General features: G+C 41.6%; 1 protein-coding gene across 2 annotated transcripts in view; it reads left to right on the forward strand.

Moving 5' to 3' along the window:
- The window catches only part of stk32c (serine/threonine kinase 32C), a 105,630-nt gene that overhangs the window by 67,249 nt on the left and 20,490 nt on the right, over window positions 1-17,891 (forward strand). For both annotated transcript variants that reach the window (XR_015852586.1, XM_088352106.1), the window contains 5 exons: window positions 3,978-4,151; window positions 12,551-12,588; window positions 14,291-14,380; window positions 15,891-15,994; window positions 17,504-17,620. Coding sequence is in view for 1 of the 2 variants with exons in the window: in XM_088352106.1 (XP_088208232.1) it covers window positions 3,978-4,151; window positions 12,551-12,588; window positions 14,291-14,380; window positions 15,891-15,994; window positions 17,504-17,620 (523 nt within the window). In the remaining variant the exon portion in view is untranslated. The remainder of the gene's footprint in view (window positions 1-3,977; window positions 4,152-12,550; window positions 12,589-14,290; window positions 14,381-15,890; window positions 15,995-17,503; window positions 17,621-17,891) is intronic.

Here is a 17,891-nt window from a genome sequence, read left to right on the forward strand (position 1 = left end):
CCAACTATTCTGCTTCCATCCATCCATTATCTTATCCTCAGTAGGGTCGCGGGGGTGCTGGAGCCCATCCCAGCCATCCTCGAGCAGTGGGCAGGGGACACCCTGAACTGGTTGCCAGCCAATCGCAGGCCACACGGGGACAGACAACTCACTCACTCATTCAACACCTAGGGACAATTTGGACCGGCCAATTCACCTGAAATGCATGTTTTTGGAATGTGGCAGGAAACCGGAGTGCCCAGAGGGAACCCACGCAAGCACAGGGAGAACATACAAACTCCGCACAGGAAGTCTGGAGCTGGATTTGAACCCACGCAGGAGGTTCCCAAGACATGAACTGTGCCGCACATGCGCTAACCACTGCGCCGCCGTGCTGCCCTAACAATAGCTATTGTAATATTAATAATAATAATATTATATACTAATCAATAACCCCTAATCCACTGAGAAACATTCTCTCGGGGGCCGGACTAGTAGATTAGAAAGAATAAAAACAGAGAGAAATAACAAAGAGAGGGAGAGAAAACGAGAAGGTGGAACAAAGAAAGGGAGAATGTGAGAGAAAAGAGACAGAGAGAATGTGAGAAACAAAAGAGATAGAAAGAGAAATAGTGAGGGTGAAAGAAAGAGAAAGAAAGCGATCCGAAGAGAAATAGAAAGAGGAAAAGAGAAGGGGAAATCAAGAGAGAGTGAGTGAGAAAAGAGAGAAAAAAGGGAAAAATAGGAGAGAGGGCAAAAGAAGGTAAAAAGAGGGAGAATGATACAGAGGAACAAATAAAGAGATAAAGATAGAGAGAGGGAGTAAAGGGGAGGAAGAGTGAAAGAGAGAGAAATAGTGAGTGAGAGAAAAAGCAAGGGAGAGAGAGAGAGAGAGAGAAAAAGAAATACAAGTACAGCGTTTTTGAGAGGCACCTGGCAACATAAAGTGGCCATATTTCAACCTGCAGCTCGTTTTTCTCTTGCGCTTCTCCGAGCGTTGTCTCGCGGGCCGGATTCAAATCCCAATTTGACACCCTTGATCCAGATGATACAGGAAAAAGCATTACATTTGATCTAATCATCACACTATTTTTACTTTCGATAGCACGTTGTACCATGTTTTGGCTAAACTTTTTCCCATAATGCTCTATTACAACGTTTTACAAAATGGTACTGTGAGTTAAAATTGCGTGACAATGCCATAACAGTAACACCTTTTCTTTGTTTCTTCTTCGTTACAGGGTTCTTCATTTTGCTACTTTTCTCATTCAAAATATTTTTGTCCATCAGTAGATTTATATTGTTTCTTGGATTATAATTAAACTTAATTATCTTATCTAACAATAAATAGCTTTTTGAATAATACATAAGAAAATATATAGAAAACTCGACGCACAGGCAGACATAGGCAGAATCTGTTCAGCGAATCAGAACGCAGACCACCATGCACAATAAAAACCTGCAAACTAGTGAAACTGGAGGGTTTTCTGTTTTGTATTTTGTTGTTTAGCGCTTACCCGACCGTGCGTGTTGTATTTAATGGAGCATAAACGATGGCGCGGAATATTTCGAATCCTCTCTCGCTCTCACTGAGAGCTTGTGTTTTCATTTGATGTGCATGCTTAAGTGAGCCCGATTAACACAAGTGTCTGCTGTGAAGCAAAAAGCAATTTCCAATTAAGTCGCATTTTGATAAAATAGCCTGCGCAGCTTGACATTTTACCAACACCAGTTTAGTAAGTGGCATGTCACACCCATTTCTCAGCGCACAAGAAAATCGAGCCGGCTCACGAAAATTAGGGCTCGAAATTGCTATTTAAGAAGCCAATTAAGTCAAAGTTACAGTGCATGAAGGTCAAAATACACAGGTTCCCCTGACGCTGTTTTCTAAATGCAGTATTTTGAAGTCAAGGTCGAAGTAGAATGAAGTCGAGTCAAGTCGGTAGAGTTTTTCGAGAACCGGCTTCTTCGGCTCGGCTCACTAAAAGGAACCGGCTCTTTCGGGTCCTAAACGGCTCTTCGGGTTGTTTTTGCTTCTTTCATCCCAACATGACCAAATGTTCTGTAAAATTATGCACAAAATGACTTAAAGGAAGGGGGGAATAGAACAAAACAGAAAAAAAATACCAAAATGAAAATGGAGTGAAAAGCTCAGAAAAAAAGAAACAAAGGAAAAAAAGTGAATAGAGAACAAAAAGAAAAAAAGCTAGGAAAAAATAAACACAATGAGATTTTTTATTAAAGGAATAAAAAAAAAATAGAAAAAAAACAGTGAAAAAGAAGAAAAAGTTTGTGTTGCATTCAAATAATTCCCAATGATACCAAGTCAATCTTGTTGTCAACATTGTACTTCCACTCAAAAATGTGATTAAATACAGTTGTGTATCGTGCAACCGACTAAATAAGACCCCAAAAATGTTGATATTATGCGACAAAAGATACCAGGAAAAAAAAGGAATGGAAATCTTGTGAAAGAATTGTTGTGAAAACCGTACGACCATTGCAATAATCTCATCTCATTAGCTGTACCGCTTATCCTCAGTAGGGTCGCGGGGGTGCTGGAGCCCATCCCAGCAATCATCGGGCAGTGGGCAGGGGACACTCTGAACTGGTTGCCAGTCAATCACAGGGCCATTCAAAAGTGAAAAATAATTTTGCATTGCCGGAAACTCAGCAAAATGTAACATGATGTCAAGTTTTGGACATGTTTGATCATTAATTATCTTGCCACACTTGGGATTGCCGTTGCTCACTGTTGTTTCAAGCGTTGCTCACCGACTTTGCTCAGACCGGGGGAAAATGACAGGGAACATTGCTACCAACCGACCTACTGTGGGATCTATGTCGATCTCATGTAGTGGGAGAGCGATTTTAAAGTTGGCTGATCACTAAAAAATACACCAAGCATTTTGTCTTATTTTACAACTGTGCTCCTTAACTCTGAGGGGTCCTTCCCACGCAAACTGCATTTATTAAAATTGAACAAAGACCGAGAAAGAAAGAAACGCCCCTTTGGGCGCTACCAATATTTGAAAAAGGAAACATGATACCATCTGGTTTAGAGATACACATTTTTCTGGGGAATTCCACCTTACACCCACCTACCTACCTACTTCGGGTCAGGGTGACACAACACACTCTTCTGTTCAACAGCAGGGCCCGACAGCTTTCGCTGGTTTACCCCTGCCGTAGCATACAGGTGCCCTGCCCATCCCTTAAAACGCGTCTAAACATCCCACTATCCTTTCACAACACCTCTCCACTCAAACAGGACACAAGAAAGCGGCCATGTCACTCGGGTCAGGGTGACACAACACACTCTTCTGTTCAACAGCAGAGCCCGACAGCTTTCACTGGTTTACCCCTGCCGTATCATAGAACCCGTCCAAAAATCCCACTATCTTTTCACAACACCTCTCCACTCAATCAGGACACAAGAAAGCGGCCATGTCACTCGGGTCAGGGTGACACAACACACTCTTCTGTTCAACAGCAGAGCCCGACAGCTTTCACTGGTTTACCCCTGCCGTATCATAGAACCCGTCCAAAAATCCCACTATCTTTTCACAACACCTCTCCACTCAAACAGGACACAAGAAAGCGGCCATGTCACTCGGGTCATGGTGACACAACACACTCTTCTGTTCAACAGCAGGGCCCGACAGCTTTCACTGGTTTACCCCTGCCGCATCATACAGGTGCCCTGCCCATCCCTTAGAACGCTTCCAAAATGAAGTCTACTTCCCTCAAATTGCAAACTAAGGTGCATTAAACCAGAAATACTCCGATACTGCCCCCTCAAAATGCGCATTTTGTCGTTTTTATTTAGATTTTTTGATAAAAAGCCGATTTAAGCTTTGCACATTGCATGCTTCGCTGTAATGGAACTGCATGGTGGGCGTCGTTGTCTTTTGTGAATCCTGCTTGTTTTTATTTTCATAACCAGCAGGGATTAAGTTGTGTCTTTTTCCTATCCTTACCCCCAAAAAACACATTAGGTACTCATTCCAGGATGAGGAGGACATGTTCATGGTGGTGGACCTACTGCTTGGAGGAGACCTCCGTTACCACCTGCAGCAGAATGTCTCCTTCAGCGAGGGCGCTGTTAAACTTTACCTCTGCGAGATGACACTTGCACTCGACTACCTACAAAACCAGCACATCATCCACAGGTAAAACCAAAAAGGCAGCCCTCTTTTAGTCAGGATTCCTGCAGATCCTTTAAAAGCATTCCATTTATTATTCTCAAAATAAGGCCTTTATTGTCATTGGCAATTTTCATAAGTCTTAAAAATGTGAACACAAGATTTATATTTGTTTGAACTTAAAAGACTCAAATCAACGTGCGTCCCCGGGACGCAACTTTTTTGACACCAAATTGTCATTATTACCTGATTACTTTTTTTTTTTTTAACAAGGATTTACCGCACTCCAAACTTTTCGTCAGGCAGATCCGCCATTGTTGTTTTGGTCTCGCGCCGATCTCGGCAAACGAGATCTCGTTGCTTCGGGATGATGTCGTTGTTTTGTTATTTGTCGAGTGAAAGAGAAGTATGCCTCCGGAAAAACAGTTGGTATTAGGTGCAAATCAACAAAAAATTGGTCATTTCTTCGGTGTCGGTAATAAGTCGAAACAGACTGCTGTCACTGTCTTGTACTACGGACAGACTGAAGAGATCTTTTCTTCCTCATGCCATGAGGCTCTTTAACTCCACCCGGCAGAGTAAAGGCCCACATTAAACCACACCACCTACATTGGATATTACCGAATCTTACTGCAATATGTATTCTGTGTAGCACTATTTAGTTACTCTATATAACACGCTACAGTGGGCATTTGCACGTCACACTGGGTATTTGTATATTGTATTCTTTTGGCTTTATTATTGTACTGTTCTCAGCTCAGGGATACTGCTGGAAATGTGAATTTCCCTTCGGGGATGAATAAAGTATCTATCTATCTATCTATCTATCTAATGCAGAAAGTGATAACAACGGCAATAATTCCGGCACGAAAGAAACGCGGAGAAGACGGCGAAGGCAAGGAAAACACGTGTTTTGCAGCGAACGATTCGACGAAAGATAAACAAAAGAATACTCCTAGCAAGAAAAGGACATTTCTGCCAAAATGGACTCAATTCTATTCCTGGTTACGCTATGAGGAGGATGATAATGGAGTCTAGATGTTCTGTGATGCGTGCACCCAGCGTGACAAAAAAACTGGATGGCATAAATCATTTCGCAATACGAACTTTCAGAAAAGCACATTGGATCGGCACAATGACAATGAAAAGCACAAATTAGCTATGGAAATTCCGTTGCTGCAATTGGACCTCGAGAAGGCATTACAACTGTGGCGGGACAGCAAACCATGAAGAATATATGAACTGAAAAATCTGAAGTGATTAAAACTGCATGAATATACAGACTAATATTTCAGCAATATTATTTTGTATAATGTACAATATTTTTGTGAACTGAAAAATCTTAAGTGATAACTGCTTTGTATTACCAATTAACTGTGATGATTAAAACGGAATGAATATATAGATTTATATTATATATTTGTCGCCGATTTACAATTTCAACCTGGATAACACTAAATTTTGGGGACCCATTAGATCTCTGTTGGGACCCATAGATTTTTGAGCATGCGAGTCCCGGGATCCGTCACTTTTCACAGCTCAAATGAACACTGCTTATAGTGCAGAAAATACTACAATATAAATACCTTCATAGGTATTCACCGTGATTGTCCCTCCCACTATTTTGTTGATATGCTAGCTTTGAGCTCAAAGTGCAGCAGACAGGAACACTGCCTTGACAGGAATGTCAGCAGAATGAAAGGAAGGATAAACCTCCAAATAACTGCTGGCAAACTCAGGTGGGCAGGCGTGGAGTCAAACTAATCCCAGCTTTAAGCGACCAATAGAGGGGGAAAGAGTGCGCTATCTCAGTTACCAGAACTGTCAAATGCAGGGTTGGGTGGGGTTACTTTAACTGGATTACTTTCAATGACTTTCGGATGACTCCAATACCAAATATGCTCATAAAAGACAAAAGAAACTAAATAGGAATAAAATGATGACTCACAACACGTGTTAAGCTTTCTCTCCTGGCTTTGATCTCTTTGATCTCCGGCAAAACTAACATCAAATGCCACAGAAACCAGGGTTGGGTAGGGTTACTTTAACTGGATTACTTTCAATGACTTTTGGATGACTCCAATACCAAATATGCTAATAAAATACAAAAGAAACTAAATATGAATAAAATCATGACTCACAACACGTGGTAAGCTTTCTCTTCTGGCTTTGATCTCTTTGATCTCCGGCAAAACTAACATCAAATGCGAAATAAATCCAAACAGCTTGCCAACATAATTTTTGCCGTTCCATGTGTTCCGTTACTCCTCAAGCCTGCACAAAATTGAGTCATTTTATTCCTATTTATTTTCTTTTGTCTTTTATTAGTATATTTGGTATTGTAGTAATCCAAAAGTAATTGAAAGTAATCCAGTTAAAGTAACCCAACCCTGGTCAAATGATAAAGCAGTGGCAGGGACACAAATATATACACTTTTTAAGTTCCCCAACATGAGAAAAGTTCATGTTTGAGGGAAACTTCCATCCATCCATTAACGGCACCGCTTATCCTCAGTAGGGTCGCGGGGGTGCTGGAGCCCATCCCTGTCACGGTTGCCATGGCCCCCAACAGGGTTGGGTAGGGTTACTTTAACTGGATTACTTTCAATGACTCTTGGATTACTCCAATACCAAATATGCTCATAAAAGACAAAAGAAAGTAAATAGGAATAAAATGACTACATTTTGTGCAGGCTTGAGGAGTAACGGAACACATGGAACGGCAAAAATGATGTTGGCAAGCTGTTTGGATTTATTTTCATCTTGTTTCTGTGGCATTTGATGTTCGTTTTGCCGGAGATCAAAGAGATCAAAGCCAGGAGAGAAAGCTTACCACGTGTTGTGAGTCATCATTTTTTAACTCAGTCCCCCCCACGTAAAAAATGACAGAAACATCTCTCTGAGTTAAAAACTTTATGCTAACTCATAATGCTAACAACCGGGGTTATATATACCGTATTTTCCACACTATAAGGCGCACCGGGTTATAGGGCGCACCCCGAAAAAATAGATTTTGGTCCTATTTTTGACATACATGAGACGCACCGGATTATAAGGCGCTACAATGGGAACGTGGACAAAACAGTCAGATTGTTCAGTCCAACTTCTTATCCCCTTAACATTCCCAAAGCTTGCAAAGACGCAAATACGTGTCGTAGACACGTGCGGATGTGGTGTCCGTACGATGTTACTCAAATGCATCGTTCCATCATTCGGAAGGTCTTGGGATTCAAGAAATGCCAACCATTCCTTAGTATCTATTTTCTTTTTCGCTCGCAACTATACTGTGCATATGACAATAAACACTTGGAATTGAGTTTAATTTAAAAATAGACACTCCCTTCTATCCACTATCTGCACCGCTTATCACAGAAACATCGAGTTCAGTCTGAAACAAGATACAGGGACAATATAAAATCCGGAGTAGCTCACCGAAGTCGTTGTGTTCATAATAATGTGCAGCCGTGGTCCTCTTATATCCGTGAGGGTAGTAAATCCAGGAGAATACAATATTTACAAATACAGAATAGAAAAAAATGCTTTCTCTATGCCGTCAGCCACGTGCTATTCACATTCATCTTTTTCGGCCAATTGCAGGCTTTGTTTTGCCGTTTAAGCCAATGGCAGCCTTTAAATGATAAAAAGGATCCGCCCCTTGACCTCCGAATAACTTTAGCCAATAGTGATCCATTCAACTGATGATTGACACATCTTTTTCGGCCAATTGCAGGCTTTGTTTGCCGTTCAAGCCAATGCCAGCCTGTAAATGATAAAAAGGATCCGCCCCTTGACCTCCGAATAACTTTAGCCAATAGTGATCCATTCAAATGATGATTGACACATTGGTTAGGAAATGAAACGCCGGTAAATAAATCCCAGCATACACCGCGGACTACTTCGCGTTCGGGGGAAAATAGTCGGCGGCTGCTTGCTTTAGTTGCAAGACTTTGCGACTTAATATCGATCCATATATAAGGCGCACTGTATTATAAGGCGCATGGTCAGCTTTTGAAAAAAATAAAGGCTTTTAGGCGCGCCTTATAGTGCGGAAAATACGGTACATGCCAGGATCATCTTCCAGATCAATCACAACTCTTACAATTGCCGCGGGAATTGTCTAGTATACTAATAAAGTCATATACAGAATTCAGTTTTTTTTTTTTGCGATTTATTTGGAGTTGGCAACTTGTCTTCCGCAGCCGCAGTGAGCATTCAGTGTGAAGCCTTTGTTCACACATGCTGAGCACACCATTCATTGTTAGCCAGGAAAAGAGCCGGATCCCCGCAGTCCCAGATTCGGAACCATGGGAATTTGAAATAGTTTGAACCTTTTTCCAAAGCCTCATTATGATCAACGTTTGAAGCAAATTTCATTTCAGACTATATTTCATTTGGTGTTCCCTTCTTTTGCTGTATCATCGGTGAGTATTTCGAGTAACGTGCATACCTTAGCCTCCGTTTTTCTTTTTTTTTTACTTTTTCTTTGTCGCAGTCTAACCTCCTCTCGCAGCCCTAATCTGAACCACGGCCACCGCCGAGCTCCTCAGTTTTGTTCCACCCTGCAAGTTTTTGACAGGAGAATGCCAGACAATTATTTTGTTGCACTCGCTGAAGGAAGAAGGTCTCCGGTCTCCTAGCAACAGTCATCTGCTGCCGCTATGCCCAAGGAGGCAAAATTGGTTCTTTTAGTACGGGAGGAGAAACGATGAGTCCCTCCTGTGTAGTCGCCATCAGGATTTTAGTGCACCAATTTGGTTTTCTCAGCCGGGAGGAAGAAAAAAATGTTTTTGCCACTTACGATGAAGGTTAAGGGAATTATAACAATTATCGAAAGAAAGTTTGAGTGTGGCTTTTGTGTGGAAGTCCTGTTATGAATATTCAGGGAATATTCATAACAGGAATAATGTGGGAAGAAACCAGATTCCTCTGGTAAAACTCTTGCAGTCACAGGGAGAACATGCAAACTCCGCATATGGCACATATAGATATACAACCACTCACGCATGCATTTATACCTAGGGACGATTTTGCGTCGCTAATCAACTGTGCAGAATTTAGGAAGAAACCAAATTCCCCTGGTAAAACTCACGCAGTCACAGGGAGAATATGCAAACTCCGCATATGGCACATAAAGATATACAACCATTCACCCATGCATTTATACTTAGGGACGATTTTGAGTCGCTAATCAACCTTCCATGCAGAATGTGGGAAGAAACCAGATTCCCGTGGTAAAACTCACGCAGTCTCAGGGAGAACATGCAAACTCCGCATATGGCACATATAGATATACAACCATTCACCCATGCATTCATACTTGGGGACAATTTTGAGTCGCTAATCAACCTTCCATGAAAATTGTGGGAAGAAACCAGATTCCCCTGGTAAAACTCACGCAGTCACAGGGGGAACATGCAAACTCCGCAGATGGCACATATAGATATACAACCATTCACGCATGCGTTCCTACCTAGGGTCAATTTATAGTCGCTAATCAACCTTCCATGCAAAATGTAGGAAGAAACCAGATTACCATGGTAAAACTCACGCAGTCACAGGGAGAACCTGCAAACTCCGCATATAGCACATATAGATATACAACCATTCACCCATGCATTCATACTTGGGGACAATTTTGAGTCGCTAATCAACCTTCCATGCAAAATGTAGGAAGAAACCAGATTCCTGTGGTAAAACTCACACAGTCACAGGGAGAACATGCAAACTCCGCATATGGCACATATAGATATACAACCATTCACCCATGCATTCATACTTGGGGACAATTTTAAGTCGGTAATCAACCTTCCGTGCAGAATTTGGGAAGAAACCAGACTCCCTTGGTAAAACTCACGCAGTCACAGGGGGAACATGCAAACTCCGCAGATGGCACATATAGATATACAACCATTCACGCATGCGTTCCTACCTAGGGTCAATTTATAGTCGCTAATCAACCTTCCATGCAAAATGTAGGAAGAAACCAGATTACCATGGTAAAACTCACGCAGTCACAGGGAGAACCTGCAAACTCCGCATATGGCACATATAGATATACAACCATTCACCCATGCATTCATACTTGGGGACAATTTTAAGTCGGTAATCAACCTTCCGTGCAGAATTTGGGAAGAAACCAGATTCCCCTGGTAAAACTCACAGGGAGAACATGCAAACCCCGCATAGGGAGGCCAGGTGGCTGGAATGAAAACCCTGGAGTTATGAACTGTGAAGCAGATGTGCTAACCATTCAACTATCACACCCCCTAACCCACTGCGCATACGCTTGTGATTGTTCTGTCAAGCAATTCTGGCAATTTGGTTCATAGAGTATTCTGAGCAAACCTCCTGTGTGGAGTTTGCATGTTCTCCCCGTGCTTGCGTGGGTTTCCTCCGGGCACTCCGGTTTCCTCCCACATTCCAAAAACATGCACGTCAGGTTGATTGGCCGGTCCAAAATGTCTCTAGGTGTGAATGAGCGAGTGAGTAATTGCCCCTGGGTGTGAATGAGTGAGTGAGTTGTCTGTCTCTGTGTGCCCTGGCAACCAGTTCAGGGTGTCCCCTGCCCGCTGCCCGAAGATGGCTGGAAAGGGCTCCAGCACACCCGCGACCCTACTGAGGATAAGCGGTGCAGATAATGGATGGATGGATGGAGTATTCTGAGTGTTTGATCCATAAATGATGATGCTACGGGTACTACACTGTTTAGCTAAATTAATTAGCAATCCAACACTTCTTGGGCGTGCTAGGAGGCTTTAAAAATATGAGGTGTCTGAATGTGTCGCTGACTAATACCCAGCATGTGCTTACAATTCTACGAGAGTCCCTGTCGGGTATTTTCTTCCTTATGTTTAGGGTTTCAGTTGGAAATGAGATTTTATCTAAAGAGGCTTATATTCAGGTTACTTCGTGTGTGGAAACAAAGCGTAGTTCACACTTGCTGTGCTAAAATACATCCATGACTTGACCATTCATCAACAATGAACTAAAAACACATGATATGGACACCTACCATACCATTAATCAATAAAATCAAAAATCAAAACTTGAAACACACACACACCTTTAAAATATTCGCCATCAGTAAATGGTTTTCCGTGCTTTGCCATGCAGTGAGCAATGTGATAGCTTGCTTCAGTGGTGGTGTTTTTAACGGTGACAAAGGCTTTCAGGGTTTGTGTTTGTTTGCCGACACAACGCGTTTTAATGTCTCCGCCTTGTCAGACTCGTCCTTGAATTCATGTTTAACACTTGACGAGCGAGCAGGGGTCAGCAACCATTTTGGTGTAGAGTGCCACTTTCAAATGTCCTTGTAAATCAGTGTGCCACACCAAGATTAATGACACGCACACCATTTTTTTTTATATCCAACAGAGCTGTCATTTTACACCAGTCCAAATATACAACATGGATATACATTGAAATAGTATAACTGACCAATTTTATCTTCAACTATTCTTGTTCATCAACAAACTAAAAAATGAGGGTAAGCAACATGTGGAAAGGCCTGTAGACATCCATGACTTCAACTTTTCTTCATCAACAATGAACTAAAATCAAAATCAAGTGACACGGACAGCTACCATACCATTTATCAATATAATCTTATTACAGAAACATGAAACACACACCTTTAATATATTCGCCATCAGTAAATCGTTTTCCGTGCTTTGCCATGCAGTGAGCAATGTGATGGCTTGCTTCAGTGGTGGTGTTTTTAACAGTGACAAAGGTTTTTAGGGTTTGTGTTTGTTTGCCGTACCTGGACACAACGTGTTTTAATGTCTCCGCCTTGTCAGACTCCTTAAATTCATGTTCATGTTTCGTCTCGTAATGACGTGTAACACTTGACGTGGGAGGTACAACACTCGAGGCATAATGCACAAACAGCACGGTCATTTTTTGCACAAAGCCGCAGTCATTTGTCCACGCTGGGTGATAAGAACGAGATGTTTTCGCTGGAGGAGCGGTCGTGATTTGTTCATTTATCGCGCGCCGGTGTTTCTGTGGCAGGGTTAAAACACAGATCTTTCCTCCTCTGCGAGGCGTGGCGCACACACACACTCGTACATGGCGCAGAGGAGGAGGGGCGCTACCGTAAAGCCCCTAAATAACACAGCGCGCAACTGAAAATTTAATTTCAGGTAAAAATGCGCATTTAAAAAAAAAAAAAGATGATTAATATTATTATTATTATTAGTATTTTGCCGTACGCTTGCGTGCCACTGGCTAATCCCTTGTGTGCCAGCAGTGGCACGCGTGTCATAGGTTGCTGACCCCTGGTATACACTATCCCAGTAATTCACATATAAGCTCAGCAGTATATATCGTATTGTAGAACAAATAGTACATTTTTAATTATGGATATTTCCAGTTTATCAACGATCCTAGCTGCTGAGTAAAATGATTTTGTATTTTTCTCTTAGAGATGTCAAACCGGACAACATTCTTTTGGATGAGCAAGGTAAGTGAAGTTGATACTAGTTTTTAGTATTTTATCTAATTCCACTTTGATATGGTCGGTGTGATACCCAACGTTTCAGTTATAATCAATATCAAAAACTATCACCAGCGCACAAAACTCTACGACCCTCATATATACTGAAAAAACGGTAAAATATGTGTCTACTGTACAAATCTTTTCATCACCAATTTAAAAGTGGGGTGCATTGTTTGAGGTGTCCTTAAAAAGTAGAATATTTTCTCTATTAAGTATGTATTAGAAATGCCCAACTGAGTTCAAAGAGCTTTTATCATTAAAATTCCACCACGTTTATCTGCTTCTATCTTATTTTTAGCAACGCTGTTCTGGAACACGCAACACAGTAGGTAGAAGGAAATGGGGTGGAGCGGGAAGGTATATGGAGAGTGACTTAATGCTTGTCATTGTAGATTTCTTTGTTAGTGTAGTGTGAAAATGGTAAAAGTAAGAAAAGGCCTCTTTCAAATATAGTCCAAACGCCAACCCAAAACCCCCAAAAAAAGAAAAAAGAAGAGTTTGTTCGAGAGCGTCTTGACTTTAGGCCAGGAGATGGCAGCAAAGAGTCACAAAGTTTCTAATTCCAGACTGCACCTTTTCAAAAGTAGATGCTTTTTTTGGTGCTAATTTAATTCAAGTCAAGTGAAGTCATGTTTTTTTTGCATAGCCCTTAATCACCAAGAGTCTAGAAGGGCTGCACAGACCACAGATTGCAAACCACAGACTATTATTGCACCATCCCCTGATCTAAAACCTACATGAGGCCAAGGAAAAACTCAAAAACCTCAACATGAGGAAAATGAAGAAAAACCGAAACCGCAAGAAATAAATCACAAGGAGTCTCAAAGGGCTGCACAGACCACAGATTATTGCAAAACACAGACTATTATGACACATCCCCTGATCTAAAACCGACATGAGGGCAAGGAAAAACTCGAAAACCTCAACATGAGGAAAATGAAGAAAAACCGAAACCGCAAGAAATAAATCACAAGGAGTCTCAAAGGGCTGCACAGACCACAGATGATTGCAAACCACAGACTATTATGACACCATCCCCTGATCTAAAATCTACATGAGGGTAAGGAAAAAGTCAAAAACCTCAACATGAGGAAAATGAAGAAAACACAAAACCTCAAGAAAAAAATCACAAGGAGTCTCAAAGGGCTGCACAGACTCATCCAAAAAGATTATTATACAATCGGATCTAAAACCGACATGAGGGCAAGGAAAAGCTCAAAAGACTTTAGCTAGACGGGCGGCGGTGTTGCGCTTATTTCTGAAAATATACTCAAATTTACTCCCCATGCCTTCTTTCTCTACCTTCAAAATAATCATTTAAAATAACTTTTTAAACCGCTATATCATTACTGTATTTCTGATTTTACCTGAGGCGTTGTTTCATGTTATGTTTTATGTTGACCTATTTTTTGGATTAATGTTAAGGGAAATACAACTAAAAACTAGGTTGTTTTCATTTTTTAATTAATTTAAGAAAAAATCCCTCTTTATTTATTAGTAATAAATATTTTTAATACATATCTCATACAACCTTTAAGACGTATCAATAAGTATTTTGTGGCTATATAACATGGATTTTTATTTTCTACTTGTTTGTTTTGCATGTTAAACCAGTCATGGATTTCTCTTAAGAAGTACAGAATACTATCGATTTGTTTCTTGGCAGGCCACGCTCATCTGACGGACTTCAACATTGCGACAATTATTAAGGATGGCGAGCGAGCGACTGCGCTTGCAGGAACGAAGCCCTACATGGGTAACTGTGACTTTATTTTATCATTCGCTTACCTTTATTCTTGAACCCATAACAGTGTTCATTTGAGCTGTGAAAAGTGATGGGTCCCGGGGACTCGCATGCTCAAAAATCTATGGGTCCCAACAGAGATCTATGGCTCCCCAAAATTTAGTCTTATCAAGGTGGAAATTGTAAATCGGCGACAAATATACAATATAAATCTTTATATTCATTCCGTTTTAATCATCAAATTATTAATTCAAATGATTGTTGGTAATTTACCGATTAAAGGGATAACCACAAACCTGTCTTTTTTTTCATTTTCTCCTTTTATACTTCCTTTTTTTTCTTAACTTCTTTATACAAATTCATCATGCGTAATATAATGCATCAAAGCAAGTGAGCCGTTTGAGAGCCGGCTCTTTATTGAGTTGAGCCGAAAAAGCCGGATCTCTAAAAAGAGACGGACTTTCACTACACAATTCGAACTCGAGATCGGCGTGCAGACGAATACTCGAACCGCGAGACCAAAACAACAATGGCGGATCTGCCTGACGAAAAGTTTGGAGTGCGGTAAATCTTTGTTAAAAAATGATAATGACAATTTCGTGTCAAAAAAGTTGCGTCCCGGGGACGCACGTTGATTTGACACGATGCGTCCCCAGCAAAAATGATGCGTCTGAGCAGATGTCGGACATTTTTTGCGCGTCCCTGCGAGGTGAGGGTTCTCCTCTTTAAGAAGGGGGACCTGAGAGTGTGTTCCAACTACAGGGGAATCTCACTTTTCAGCCTCCCTGTTAAGGTCTATTCAGGGGTACTGGAGAGGAGGGTCGAATCCTGTCGAATGAGCTGGACGAAGTGGCTAGGGATAGGGACGTCTGGGCTTCTCTTTTAAGGCTGCTGCCCCCGCGACCCGACCTGGGAGAGGCGGAAGACGATGGATGGAATTCTGGCACAGCAAGTATTCTGTTTGGCAGAATACAAATTGTTGGATCCACAACATAAAACCGGGGGCAGCACGGCGGCACAGTGGTTAGCGCGTGTGCTCTAAGGTCTTGGGAACCTCCTGTGTGGGTTCAAATCCAGCTACCGGAGTTTGTATGTTCTCCCCGAGCTTGCATGGGTTTCCTCCGGGCACTCCGGTTTCCTCCCACATTCCAAAGACATGCATTTCAGGTGGATTGGACGGTCCAAATTGTCCCTAGGTGTGAATGAGCGAGCGAGTTGTCTGTCCCTGTGTGCCCTGCGATTGGCTGGCAACCAGTTCAGGGTGTCCCCTGCCCACTGCCCGGAGATGGCTGGGATGGGCTCCAGCACCCCCGCGACCCTACTGAGGATAAGCGGTGCAGCTGATGAGATGAGATAAGACAACATAAAACCCTAGTCTGGGATTAGAGCAGAATTCTTGAAACTCCAGCATAAGGTATCAAAATCCAATGTCTGCTTATTTCATCATCCCTGCTTTATGAAACCACAATTTGCATCTCGTGTATTATTTGTGAAAGACTCTGTGCCGTGCGCTTCCTTTCAGCTCCAGAAATCTTTCAGTCCTTTATGAGTGGAGGGATTGGCTACGCCTTTGATGTGGACTGGTGGTCATTAGGGGTAACTGTCTTCGAAGTTCTACGTGGATGGGTAAGATTCATTCAATTCTTGATTTAACTGTACTGATTTGTTTTAAAACAGTTGCTGAGTGGTTCAATAAGACTTGGTCCAAAAATCCTTGAGACCAATGTTCCCTGTCATTTTGCAGGGGTCTGAGCGTTCACACAAAGTCGGTGAGCAACGCTTGAAACAACAGTGAGCAACGGCAATTCCAAGTGTGGCAACTAATCCATTATCAAACATGTCCAAAACTTGACATCACGTTACATTTTGCTGAGTTTCCGGCAATGCAAAATTATTTTTTGTCTTTTGAATGAATTGACTCATGTACTATTGCAAAGGTTGTACGGCCTACAAACGTCGTTTGTTCTTAAAATTATTTTTATTTCCTGATATACAGTGCATCCGGAAAGTATTCACAGCGCTTCACTTTTTCCACATTTTGTTATGTTACAGCCTCATTCCAAATTGTATTAATTTCAAAATTCTACACAAAATACTCCATTATGACAATGTGAATTTTTTTTTTTAATTTATTAGAAATAGAAAACTAAGAAATCACAATTACATAAGTATTCACAGCCTTTGCCATGAAGCTGAAAATTGAACTCTTTGGTGTGAATGCCAGGCGCCATGTTTGGAGGACACCAGGCACCGCTCATCACCAGGCCAATACCATCCCTACAGTGAAGCATGGTGGTGGCAGCATCATGCTGTGGGGATGTTTTTCAGCAGCAGGAACTGGCAGACTAGTCAGGATAGAAGGAAAAATGAATGCAGCAATATATAGAGATATCCTGGATGAAAACCTGCTCCAGAGCGCTCTTGACCTCAAATTCCTTTTAAAAAAATCGCATTGTGTTTACTTTTTCCGAGCTGTTACTTTTTTCTTTTTGTTCTCTCTTTACTTTTTTCCTTTGTTTTTATATTTTTTTTCAGGCTTTTTTCTGAATTTGTCCTTCTTTTTCTCTTCCTTTCGTTTCTTTTTTTCTCAGCTTTTCACTAATTTTTCATTTTGGTATTTTTTTCTTTTTTGTTCTATTCCCCCCTTCCTTTAAGTCATTTTGTGCATCATTTTACATAATCTTTGGTCATGTTGGGATAAAAGAAGCAAAAACAACCTAAAAAGCCGTTTATGACCTGAAAGAGCCGGTTCCTTTTTAGTGAGCCGAGCCGAAGAAGCCGGTTCTCGACAAACTCTACTAACTTGACTCAACTTCGTTCTACTTCGACTCAACTTCAAAATACCGCATTTAGGACACAACGTCAGGGGAACCCGTGTATTTTTACCTTCATGCACTGTAACTTTGACTCGCTTCTTAGTTAGTAATTTTGAGCCCTGATTTTTGTGCGCTGGCTAGATTTTCTTTTGCGTTGAGAATGTGCGAGCAGTGCGCAATTGCACACGTGCGCAGCTTAGAGGGAACACTGCTTGTGACTAAAAATAAATAGGTAAACATGAGACCTAGTTACTAACATACATCCCTCTTTCTCCTCCTTTTCATGTTTTCTTCTTTTTGCCCGGTGACGTCCGTCCAGAGGCCCTATGAAATCCATGCCAGTAACTCACTGGAGTCCCTCATCCAGCTCTTCAGCACAGTCAGTGTCCAGTACAGCCCGGCCTGGCCCAAAGACCTCGTTTCTCTTTTAAGGAAGGTCAGTGGGAGACTTGCAAATAGAACTTTAGCTCATTTAAAGGACGGAAGCATTGGTTGATGTGTTTTACTGCAGTTTTCCAAAGTAGGTAGAGTGTGTTCCACCTCTTTTCTATTTACCGTAAATTCCAGACTATAAGCCGCTACTTTTTTCCCAAACGTTCAACCCTGCGGCTTATTCAGTGATGCGGCCAATTTATGTCATTTTTCTAACGGCCGCCAGCGGCACTCGAGTACAAAAGCTAAGATTGAGAGCGGTGGAATATATGCGC

Source organism: Urocampus carinirostris, chromosome 13, assembly GCF_059441175.1.
Source record: "Urocampus carinirostris isolate Australia breed hairy pipefish chromosome 13, RoL_Ucar_1.0, whole genome shotgun sequence".
Lineage (NCBI taxonomy): Eukaryota > Metazoa > Chordata > Actinopteri > Syngnathiformes > Syngnathidae > Urocampus > Urocampus carinirostris.